The sequence below is a fragment of the Caenorhabditis briggsae genome (assembly GCF_000004555.2).
Source record: "Caenorhabditis briggsae complete genome, chrV, whole genome shotgun sequence".
Taxonomy (NCBI): domain Eukaryota; kingdom Metazoa; phylum Nematoda; class Chromadorea; order Rhabditida; family Rhabditidae; genus Caenorhabditis; species Caenorhabditis briggsae.
Window position 1 is genome coordinate 13,251,641 of NC_013488.2, and position 11,407 is coordinate 13,263,047.

The 11,407-nt window shown below is 38.3% G+C and overlaps 4 protein-coding genes across 4 annotated transcripts; 1 reads left to right on the forward strand and 3 right to left on the reverse strand.

Annotated features, from left to right (window-relative positions):
* Window positions 1–55: 55 nt before the first annotated feature.
* On the reverse strand, window positions 56–1,645 carry Cbr-aat-2 (the record flags this gene model as incomplete). The annotated part of the gene is made up of 3 exons (XM_045237974.1): window positions 56–691; window positions 741–1,283; window positions 1,373–1,645. The coding sequence occupies 3 exons, from the start codon at window positions 1,643–1,645 to the stop codon at window positions 56–58; spliced, it is 1,452 nt and encodes a 483-aa protein (XP_045096722.1).
* Window positions 1,646–4,071: 2,426 nt separating this feature from the next.
* On the reverse strand, window positions 4,072–5,528 carry Cbr-str-94 (the record flags this gene model as incomplete). Its single annotated transcript, XM_045237975.1, has 6 exons — window positions 4,072–4,151; window positions 4,201–4,378; window positions 4,423–4,551; window positions 4,599–4,670; window positions 4,717–4,997; window positions 5,255–5,528. 6 exons carry the CDS (start codon window positions 5,526–5,528, stop codon window positions 4,072–4,074), a joined length of 1,014 nt encoding a protein of 337 aa, XP_045096723.1.
* Window positions 5,529–6,842: 1,314 nt separating this feature from the next.
* On the forward strand, window positions 6,843–10,743 carry Cbr-ptd-2 (the record flags this gene model as incomplete). Its single annotated transcript, XM_045237976.1, is given in 14 exon segments — window positions 6,843–6,886; window positions 6,935–7,063; window positions 7,254–7,494; window positions 7,514–7,695; window positions 7,743–7,887; window positions 8,101–8,385; window positions 8,432–8,548; window positions 8,593–8,774; window positions 8,821–9,127; window positions 9,175–9,543; window positions 9,587–9,714; window positions 9,762–9,938; window positions 10,156–10,304; window positions 10,346–10,743. The coding sequence occupies 14 exon segments, from the start codon at window positions 6,843–6,845 to the stop codon at window positions 10,741–10,743; spliced, it is 2,853 nt and encodes a 950-aa protein (XP_045096724.1).
* A 107-nt stretch (window positions 10,744–10,850) lies between these two features.
* Window positions 10,851–11,115, reverse strand: CBG19240 (the record flags this gene model as incomplete). Its single annotated transcript, XM_002637471.1, has 2 exons — window positions 10,851–10,899; window positions 11,003–11,115. 2 exons carry the CDS (start codon window positions 11,113–11,115, stop codon window positions 10,851–10,853), a joined length of 162 nt encoding a protein of 53 aa, XP_002637517.1.
* Window positions 11,116–11,407: the final 292 nt, after the last annotated feature.

Genomic DNA, 11,407 nt, shown 5'->3' on the forward strand with positions numbered 1-11,407 from the left:
ACAACGGGAAAGAGTCACAGGGTGGAGAGATATAAAAAACACAGATAATGAAATTTCAAGAAGAAGAAAGTTCAGGGACACAATAGAACAGTTTCTGTACGAAATGAGTGAAACCTATCCACACTGATTGTATGAATCCGGGCCGCCATTTGTTATAGACAAAGAGAGCATAGATAGGGATTCCGGATAGAACGAGGAATACTCCATAGACAAGTTCCCATGGATCACTGTGGAAGAATGGAAGAATCAACAAGAAAAGACACATCAAGAAGAATATGATGGGCCAGAAGAGGCTGATTTTGATGGGGCGGCTACGAAGAACGTCTTCTGGCATCGTGAATCTCAATTTCAAAAGTCCAGCAACTGAAGCAAACACAACAAGTGATTCGGCAAATGAGAGATAGTTGATCAGTTTAAAAACATTTCCAATGAAAAGCATGATAATTGAAGTTCCTCCAAGGAAAATTAGTGATGGAATTGGGGTTAATTGCTTGATCGAGATCATCGCGAACAGTTCGGGCAGCTGATTGTTTCGAGCACCAGAGAAAAACATTCGGGAACATGTGATTAGGATTCCATTGAGTGATCCCACGCAGGAAAACGAAACAAACAGTGGCATGAGGATTTTACTTCCAAAAGAGCCCATAATCTTGTCGGCAAATGTGATGGCAACTGCTTCAGAGTCGAGGATCTGAAATTCCATTTGAAGGGTTTTTATTTAAATTTTAATCAGGACACACCTCATCGACAGTGAGAACTGCAAAATAAGCAATGTTGACGAGCATATACACAATTGTGACGATTGGGATTGAAATGTAGATGGCTCGTGGCAAGTTTTTGAATGGATTTTTGAGTTCCTCAGTGACAAAGTTGAGATAGGAGAATCCGGAGAATGAGAAAACTCCAGAATAGAATGCCATGGCAATCGCCGCCACTTTTGTCTGGGTACCTTCAGTAACATCAGGCGTAGTAAGATTGTCGATTTGTCCCAAAGACAACCAGTAACCTCCAAGAACAACGATCATGGAAAGAGCCAACAGTTTTGTGATGGTGAAGAAATCATTGGTTCTCGTGGCCATTCGAACATCCCAGCAGTTAATGAAAGTGAGAACGGCGATGATGCATCCAGCGAAAAGATTGATAACCGTCTCAGGAACTGGGCAAGAGAAGAATGGTTGCAAAGCGTATGTTGCACAAGTGATAGCGATGATTGCGAGGGAAGTTGGATTAATGATAACCAGAGCGGCCCAGAGGAACATGAATGAAGGTAGTGGTCCAAAAGCCTGAAATAGTTTTAGGAATAAAAATTGCATTTGTTTTTTTACCTCATTTTACCATTTCATTTTTTTTTCATTTCATTTTATTTGTTTACCTCATAAATATAAGCATAATCTCCTCCAGACTTTGGGATTAACGTTCCAAGCTCCGAATAACAGATGGCTCCAACCATAGCGAAAGCTCCACTTAACAACCAGATAAGAAGCGACATTCCAGCACTTCCAGCCTCCAGAAGAACTCCTTTCGGGGAGACGAAGATTCCGGATCCGATGATGACACCGATGATGATTGTGCAGCCATTGAAAAGGGAGATACGGGGTTTCAGTTTGATCTGACTCAGAGACACTTTTTCTTCTTTTTCGTCCATTGTGACTGTCTGCAAAAAGGTGATGCGTGAATGAGAATGAATTTCGGAAAAAGGTCGAATAGGGGAGATGAGAGGTAATAAAAAAACCTTCATGGGATGGTTGAAAAGGGCATTGAGAACGGCGGCCACCCAAAGTGACGAAATATGAGCACTAGAGAGAAAAAGATGAGAGATATGACGAGACAAGACGCAAGAAAATCTTCATAACTTTCAAAAGTGCGAAAAGAAAGATGTGAGAATAAGAGGCAAGCGGAAGCAACTAAACGAACTGATACTACAAGATTGATGGAACGATGAGGGGCAAAAAGAAGATTTAGGAAGAGAAAACGGATGTTTTTGTGCTGTTTATCCGCGCATTTTGCCAAGCGGCTCGAATAAAAAATCCGACTATTTGACAGCTGATGAGATTGAATTGTTCAAAATCATCACGATTGAGAAGTTTAATTTGATACAAGGGCAATCGCGCGTACGGATAACCTTGGTATACTGATAAGTTGAGATTCCTCCGATTCCTTTTTGATAGTAATTTTGGTACCAGAGAACACATTGAACTTTCAAGGACGGTAGACGGAAGATTTATAGACCAGCTATTTTATAGACGGACTTCTAGGAGAAAAAAAGCTCAAATTTACAACTAAAAACGAAAAAATTAGCCGAATGAAAACCTAATTTTCAAGTAAAAAAACATCCAAAACAACCTATTATGATTTTAGAATTGATTTGAAACATAAAAAAGATGATATTTTTCCGAAAAAGCACAACAAAATCTCGAAATCAATAATTTATGGTACCGGTAACATTTCTTCAAAGGCGCAACGATTGAATTCTGATATTGTTACACAGCGAAGTTGCGATTCTAAGGTTGCCCCTTTAAGAAGTCTTACGGTATGGCTCGCTGAATTTTGTGTACGACGAAAAAAATCCGCACAAACCAAAACTACAAAACTTGGCAGAAACTTTACTGAAAATCACCAAATCAGAACTATTATTCTTGTACGACAGCGATAAAACTTGTGGCCAAAAATTCGTTTAGGGCGCATAGCCGGTCCTGAAGAAGAAACGGCTACGATTTTTACAAATAAATTCGTGCTCCTTTAATACAGTACTTTGGAACTGTTTTATTTTGACCCGTTTTAGGTAGTTTTTCTATTACTCTCGTCCGAAATCAATGCACGTTGCGGCCGAAAATTTACTCAAAATCGCATCGTCGGTCGCACAGCGAAAAAACAAATTGATGCATGCGCCTTTAAATACAGTACCTCGGACGTTTTTTATATTGGGCCCTATTTGGCTGTTTTTTTTCTATTTTATAAAAAAATAAATTGAAGATTTATAAGAATTACACAAAATTAGACAGAAACAAGCGAAAAAATGAGAGAAATTTAAGAAAATTCGATAAATGTTGAGGTACTGTATTAAAGGCGCGTGCAATAATTTGAAAAATACAATAAGGTTCTCTCTGTGGGAGCTAAGCTTCGCCCACCGTTGTTTTCTCGGCCGCAACGTACATTGATTTCGGACAAGAGTAATACTTTATAAGGAAATTAAGCTGATTATTCATGAGATTCTGAAGAATTTTGACGAAAACGAGCAAAAATATGAAGGAAATAGGCAAAAATAAACTAATTTCGAGATACGGTATCGTTCGAAAAACCGTAGTTGTTTTCGCTACCGGACCGACAATGCGCCTTCAAAAAAAATTTCGGCCGGACAAGAATAATATAACTCAGTTGTTCTACTTTTCAACGCTTGACAAGTACGGGACACTAAGCGCCAAGAAAAAAACAGACCACAAGCAAAAAAAAACAGAAAAAAGGGACGTCTGGGTAGGCGAAAAGCCGAAGAAAAAAGGTAGTTCTTTTTCATCATCTGCTCCTTCGTCTTCCTTCCTTCCTGCCTTCCTTCCAGCTGGTGGGGAGTCGATTCCGAGAAGTGTAATGGCTCTCTCTGGGTGCACACAGACCGATTCCTCTCCGCGAGACACGGGTAGTCATCAGAGAGATAGACGGGACCATTAGAAGCGCAGACACATAGAGTGACATAAGAGAGAAGGAATAAAACAGGGACATAAAGCGTGGTGTCTACCAAAAGTGTACTACCTCTGGACCGTCTCCCGCTGGCTGAATGCCAGAAAGACTGATCGTTGCAAAAAAGCGTTGGGTTAGAAAACAAACAAAGAACGTTTTTTCTTTGAAAGCGACGAGCAATCGAATCTTTTGTTTATTGAGAAAATTGCACTTTCATGAAAAAAATCGCAACATTTTTCTGTACGGCTTCCTCTTTTTTGTGGCTTAATGTTTGCAGAAAAAAGTAGAAACAGTTTATCGAAGTCTGGGAAATTCTGTGAAGTTTCGTTAAGGATAAAAAGTGCATCTGGCGTAGGTGGAAGTCGGGAGATCGGGTAATTTATCAGGGGCAATTAGGTCTCAAATAATGCCCGTATCGTGTTTTGTGATTGATGTGTTTCTGGTCGTTGTTGAGACACTTCTCGTCAAGTTGAGCTTTTCTGAACAGGCATCAAAAGTATAATGAACTTTAATTCGAAAACAACTCACTCATCAAATAGGTACGGTAGTCGCGGATAAAGTACATTACCACCAATGGATCTAAAGCGGGGTAGAGAGCCAAACAGATTGATGTCATGTTGGCGATCACACCCAATTCTACACCAATAATCGGGCAAATGAAGAGTACAGTAGTTGGAGAATACATGAAGATGATTGGGACTATTGTCTAAGTTCATTAGAGTTCAAAAAAACGTTTGAATTCTATTCTACCTGGAGTACGAGTGCATGGAACAGTTGTTTCTGAAGAGCTCGAGTCTTCTCCGCCACCAGGTCGTTAACTGATTGCATCTTTTTATAAACCGAGTAGCCCAAACACATTATTGTGACAAGAGTTGTTATCTGGAGAAGATTCATTTCTTGAAAAGTCACATTTTGGAACTCATCGCAATACAGTAGACGTTGATCATTCCGAGACAACTTTTCCATTGAATTTGAATATCTCCTTGCTCTCCAACAATCTGAATTTTCAGCAATCTTCGTATATCAGATCATGAAAATTCTTACAAAATACAAAGGTCCAATATAGGAGAGTCGTTCAATCCGTTCTTCATAGTTTTCATAGATGGTTTCATTCAAATATGCGTCAAATGTTGGATTACTACTCAACAAGAAATAGACATTACACCACCAGAATACAGCAACCACTGAAAAAATGATTGGCCAGATGAGAGCATGTGGATACTTGAACCAGTGGATCTGATTCGGACGGATCATTGCGATGTACCGGTAGATGAAATGAATAGCAAGGAGGACAAGGGTTAAGCCATAGGAGGTGCAGTAGCTGGCTGATTATTTTTTCTTGTATACACCGTGAAACATGTAATAGAAGGGCCCCTTAACTATTAACTTTGAGTCAATTTATCCCGGGTCCTGTTATAGATTCTGAAAAACTTGTCAACTGATGAACAGTTTATCATAATATCACAAAATTTAGTTTGTTGACATATTTTTGATATCTATCATAGAAACCAAGATTGAGTGTAGAAAGTGGGGGGGGGGGGGTTATTTTTACAGGTTTCACAGTATTCGATGAGATCCTTACTGATAATGATTGGGGCCAAGACAGGATCATATTTGAACCAGCTGGCACAAAATACAATGTAGCTGTTGAGATATGAGTGCATTGCTGGTTGAGTTAGAATATCAATTATAGAATACCAAAGCGAGAAACATGCAAACCAAAGCATCAGATATTTGTATGAGCCAAAGTTGTTTTTGGTCCTTGTCAGAATGAGGTGGATAAGAGTGAGATTCGCGAAGAACGCAATGAAGAATCCGAGGTATTCGGCAAAGTAGGTTACAAATGGGATTTGCATCTGAAATGTTTTTTTAAAGGTGGGGGGACAGGAGATTTTACGGGGGATTTTCGGGGCCAGAGTATGTATTCTACCGAGACAGTGTACAACGCTTAATGTCACTCTGCGTACAGCTGTCTTCCGCGCCTTTATGTATGCAATCTGGATGCCGCTTTTTCTTTTCCCGCGTAGCTCAGTCGGTAGCGGCACCGCACCCTCAATCCTCGCCCCCACAAGTTCAACTCCACGAGGGCCGTATAAAAACGGAATTTCGAGAAATTTATTTTTTTATTTCCCCCCACCTTTAAAAAATAAATCAAATTCAAGTTACCGTCCGTAAACACTCTAACAGAACGCCACCTTAATTATCTTGGTACCTGTGAAAAACATCAAAAATCTGTCAACTGATTCATTTGTTTCCATAACATTACCTGTATTTTATCAGTTGACAAATTTTCGATATATTTTACAGGAATCGAGATAATTGGGCTCAAAGTTGACGGTTTGGAGAGGGGCGTTCTATCAGAGTGTTTACGGAATTCCAAAAAAAAACGAGAAAATTGCAAATATGTAGATACTCAGAAATTGAGATGAATGGAGTCGACTATAAATCGGTTTTATATTCCGAAATCTATGAAAATAATTCTGAGAAAAAACAATTCTAGTCTATAGTCTACAAGTCGAACAATTTTGCTTTTATAGGAAAATGGGCGGAGTCAAGAAAGATATCTACCGTAGACTGGAATGACGTGGATGTGACTGCAACCTAATCTTTTGGTGGATGAGTTCCTTACTTGTTAGAATTTGACAAAGGGCGCGAAAGAAGATAAAGGACGCAAGACACTAATACTTTCTTAGAAATGTTAAGAATCAGATTTTTGTGTTTTACTTCAACAGTTCTGAAGATCAGACATTTTTTTCTTGGAATGGAAGTCGGAAGTCGGAAATTTTCTAACTCGGATGTCGAAGTTCCGGCAAAAAATAAAAATAAAAAGGCATAAAAAATTCAAAGCCAAAGTGTCACAAATCCATCTCAAAATCGCTCACTTCCATCTTTTTGTTCCCGTTTTTCTTCCCCTGACTTCTGCATAATATTGGTTGAGTCATCCGAAATGACAACTTCTAGAAAGATAGAAGAAATGGTTCGTAGTAGAGAAAAACAAATAGTTGTTTCGTTGTAAATGTGCATGTACATTTTGTATTTCTTCTTCTTCTCAAATCGTTCGAGAAACAGACCAAAAAGAAGTATTGTTGGAAGCGCAAACATTCCCCGAATCATCGTCCCCGCCACACTATCAATTCGTTCTCTTTTTTTTCTATTAGAACAACCGGAGAATGACTACTACAGTTTCAAAGCTCGTTGAGCGCATTTTCATGAAGTCAGTTTGATTTTCAAATGAATTAAAACGTTGAAAACAATTATTCAGATATGCTCATGTGGTCATTGATCACCCGATTATAGTTATTGTTTTGACGGGATCTGTCTCTGTTTTTCTCACTTGTTGGTCGCTTTACTTCAATTTTGGAGTCATAGATTTGGACCCAACTAAGGTAGGGTAGGAGGTTCTTTTGAGGATCTTAGATTCATGATGTAGGGTTTTGAAACAAGAGGAACTCCGTTATCGTCCGCCAGGCTGACCCTGGAAGCTATGAAACCACATCAAACTTCTAATGAAAACATATTACGATGGTATTTTGAGTGAGCTCACTATTTGAAACCGTACCCTAGGCTAGACAATATTTCAGACAAGATCTGACGCGCCGAAGAAGGGAAATTTCCAACACGACAACTTTGGAACCTATAACTGTCAACTATGATGATTATGGAGTTGATTCTGAACCAAATGTCTCAGATTTAGAGGATCCATGTGAAATGTATGCATCCATTGGAAAAGGCCTACCGTATGATATGATTGAATATTTAGGGAAAGTTATGATACGGGTTTCAAGTTATGATGATGTGAGTCAGAATCGGCAAAAGTTTTTTGTAGATTTCCCATTTTCAGTTATTCACAGTAGATGTTATGAGGCATCTGTGCAAAGTTGATGATGTTGTTGATACATTGATTGCGGAATTCAATTTTACAAATCCTGCAAAATCTTTAAAACACTCTCTGAACATTCCATTGTACACCACTTGTCCAAATATGACAACTAAAAACTCTTGTGATGGCTTGAATCAAGAAGAGTTAGTTATTGGACTTTTTCACATACATAAAATACACAGAATTTCAGCATTTCAAATTTTCGAGACCTTCTGAAAAAGTGCAATCTAGACCCGAAGCTAGACTTGTGCTCAGCTTTCTCTATCAACCATGTCAATCATTGGCTCCTGCCAAGTAACAATAATTCGGAGCTGATAGTTACGGTAGTCTTAAAGGTGAGTTTCTCCACTGCCTAGCAACTTCTGGTTGGAAACTGGTTATATTTCGGGTAAGATCGCTACTAAAGCTGTCCACTTTAACTTCCGACCAAAATTTGACCATGGCCCGCTATACAGCCGTTTTTGGGCAAGTGCCATTATCTGTCCTTTCATTCCGGACCGGAAACGGCCGACATTCAAGCAAATCAGACCATTTCATCCAAGTTTCAGATGGCTATGTGGAATGGTGTAGATGATCGAGAAGTCTATGATAGTCTCATTGAGAGACTGGAACTTCATCTAGAGAAGAATCCCTATACTCGGATGGCTGGTGTTGCAATGAATATGAAGAATCGGGTGTTTCAAGAAACAATTAGAGTGGATAGTGTGATTGCCGGACTTTCAGCATTTCTAGTTTTTCTATGCTTCCTAGTTTATTCAAGAAGTTTAATCTTCACCAGTATCATTCTTATGGTTGTTTCTTTGTCAGCTGGAGTTGCATTCTTTGTTTATACGGTAAGATAGAGACAAGTGGCGTTTCTAGAAGTATTTCACTTTTTAGGTGATTCTAGGAATCGATTTCTTCCCATTTATTAATCTCCTTGTAGTTGTGATTCTTATTTCAATTGGAGCAGATGATGCCTTTCTATTACTCGTCTATTACAGAAGAGAAGTAAAGGTGGGTCACAATTCTTTATGGTTTCATCAAATTTTGTTTTCCAGAAAATGTCCAATTTGGAATATAAAATAGGATCAATCTATATTCCACTATATCGAGAATCAGATCTCCTATCTCGAAGTCTGCGTCTCTCACTACATCACTCTCTCGTCTCCATGTTTGTCACATCTCTCACAACTGCTACAACTTTTCTAACCAATCTTTTTAGTCCTGTAATAGTTTTAAGGTAAGCGTTCCAGATAATTCATTTTCAAAAGACCCTGTTATTCCAGATGCTTCGGAATATATGCTGCAATTACAGTTTTAATCAACTACATTCTCGTGATTCTGATTCTTCCAGGAGCTATTATCTTGACACGTCCTGTTAGAAAACAAAAACCATCCCCTGAAGTTGTAGATACAGTTGAACCAGTTGAACTTGAAAAACCAAAACTGGAAAATTTTAACTCCAAGATCACTGAGTTCACATACTACTTCCGCTTTGGAGTAGTTATTCTGAGCTTTATTCTAACTGGTTTGTCAGCTTTCATCATTTTTCAAAATCCCGGATTGACGATTCCACAAAATAATCCGACTAAAGTAAGCAAGAAAGGCAATAACAAGCATTGTTTTTTGAATGATTTCAGTTACTCATTGATTCAAATATTCACGAATTCTTTGACAATCATATGCATCGTTTCAATTTTCAATGGCAAAGATCTGCAAAATTAGTCAAGAATTTCGTATTTGGAGTGGAGGCTATAAAGTTAGAAAAAGAAAGAAAGTCGGGAAAAAAGAGTTTATATCATTTCAGGGAATCATCGACGTTGAGTCCATACCACAAACCAGGAAAAAACTTTTCCGACGCCAACTTTCAACTTGACGTTGATAAACTTGATTTCTATCGCCGACTCGTTGATTCAGAAGCTGAAAAGTACCGACTGGAAAATTATACTCATTTCTCGTGGGCTGACAAAACACTTCGATTGAATGAGTCGTGTCTTTCTGAAAATAAGGTATATTTTGTTCTGATCCGAAAACGATAAAATTCTATTCCAGACGATTCCAAACAATTGCATTCTTGCTTCTTCCGTACGATTCAAAAATCTTATCCATCAGTTTCCTGACGATTTTGCGGTTATTCCAGGAGATGGACCTTTTATTGACCATGATTTGAATGTTGTTGGGTATCGCTTCCCGAAACTTCAGAATGTTTAATAATAACGATTTTCAGATATTTCATATCCATCCCATCTAATCAAAAGCTTCGAGTTGATACTGAAGTCATTGGCGAATTCTTCAAAGAAATTGAACAATCATGTAAAATCATAAAGAATACAACAAGTGACCCAGTGTTGTGTCTCTCATCTACAGAGATATCCAGGTTCTACGACATCGTATCTCAATTAAGGTTAGTTAGAAGTCACCGCACTGTCAAGTTTGAGCTTAATTATCTCAATTCCCATGCAAGATATGAAAAATGTGTCAACGGACAAAATACTCTTGATGTGATGATAAACAGTTGACCAGTTGACAACTTTTCTCTATCTTTGACTGAAATCGAGATAAACTGGCTCATATTTAACAGTTAGGATACCTTTCTACTGCATGATTCACTGTGTTTTCAGATCATCGAGTTTTGTCTCTGTGACCATTTCTCTCGGAATTTGTCTAATTGTGATTGTGGTTTGTACTCGTGTTATAAACCTCTCGATACTCTCCTCCATGGTCATTTTCTTTGTGATTCTTTGGACTGTAGCCAGTCTTATTATGCTAGGTATGTGTTTCTTTGTGACTTGAACACAATATTCAATTCAGGATGGAAGCTATCTGTTGTGGAATCCACAATTCTCATAATCACAATCGGTCTCAGCTTTGATTACACTCTACATTACGTAGTAGCTATAAGAGACGCTAAATTCGTTTCTGCATCTGAAAAAGTGTCATCTGCTCATTCAACAGCTGGTGTTGCCTGTGCATTCGGATCCCTAACCTTATTTCTTGCCGGCCTTCCTCTACTTTTCACACAAACTGCGTCCTTTTATCAGGTTTGCGTTGTCCATTATTTCAAAAACCGTGCTTTATGCTGCCGAATTCAGATAGGCACAATGCTCGTTATCCTCGGAATAACATCACTTTTCGGCGCCTCAATCGTCTTGCCCGCTTTCTTAATGGCTTTTTCGTGTGATGGTGGTCGACAGTCAACAAAGTTGTGAATAAACTGTATTTATTGCACTGTTATAAAAAAAAATGAAAAAAGAATGAACATCACATGCTCTCGGTTTCTATGTACAAATAAATGTATTCAGTGTTACTGGTTCTTCTAAGCTTGAGTTCGTTTCAGATGATCCATGAAGACGGGAATTGCGAAACTGTAAAGTTTATAATTTCTTATCAGGAAACTAAAATTCAACTGATCAAACAATCAGCAACACATCATAGCTGATTAGAAAGAGTAGTGCATTCTATACTCACATAAGGATTCCGAAGAATAGAGTCACAAAAGAGATGATGGTAGGAACATGTTCGTACTTCTTGATGAGACGATCAGCATTACGGCCAATGATTTCAGAAGTGTGAAGGGGCATGATCTGAAAATTGCTAATTTTATAGTACGAAAAAATAATCAAAAAAAGAACGGGAAGCTACAAGTTAAACATCGAAAACACCTTAATAGAAAACCACCCAGACCGTTAAATTTGAACCAATATATCTCGGTTCCCTGTGAAAGATATCAAAAAGTGGTCAACTGACAAAATATTTTTGATATTATAATAAACATAGTTTGTTGACGACTTTTCTATATCTTTTACAAAAATCGAAATATATGGGATCACAGTATACGGAGAGGGCAGCCTTAGAAGGGTAGGGTGGCCTTTA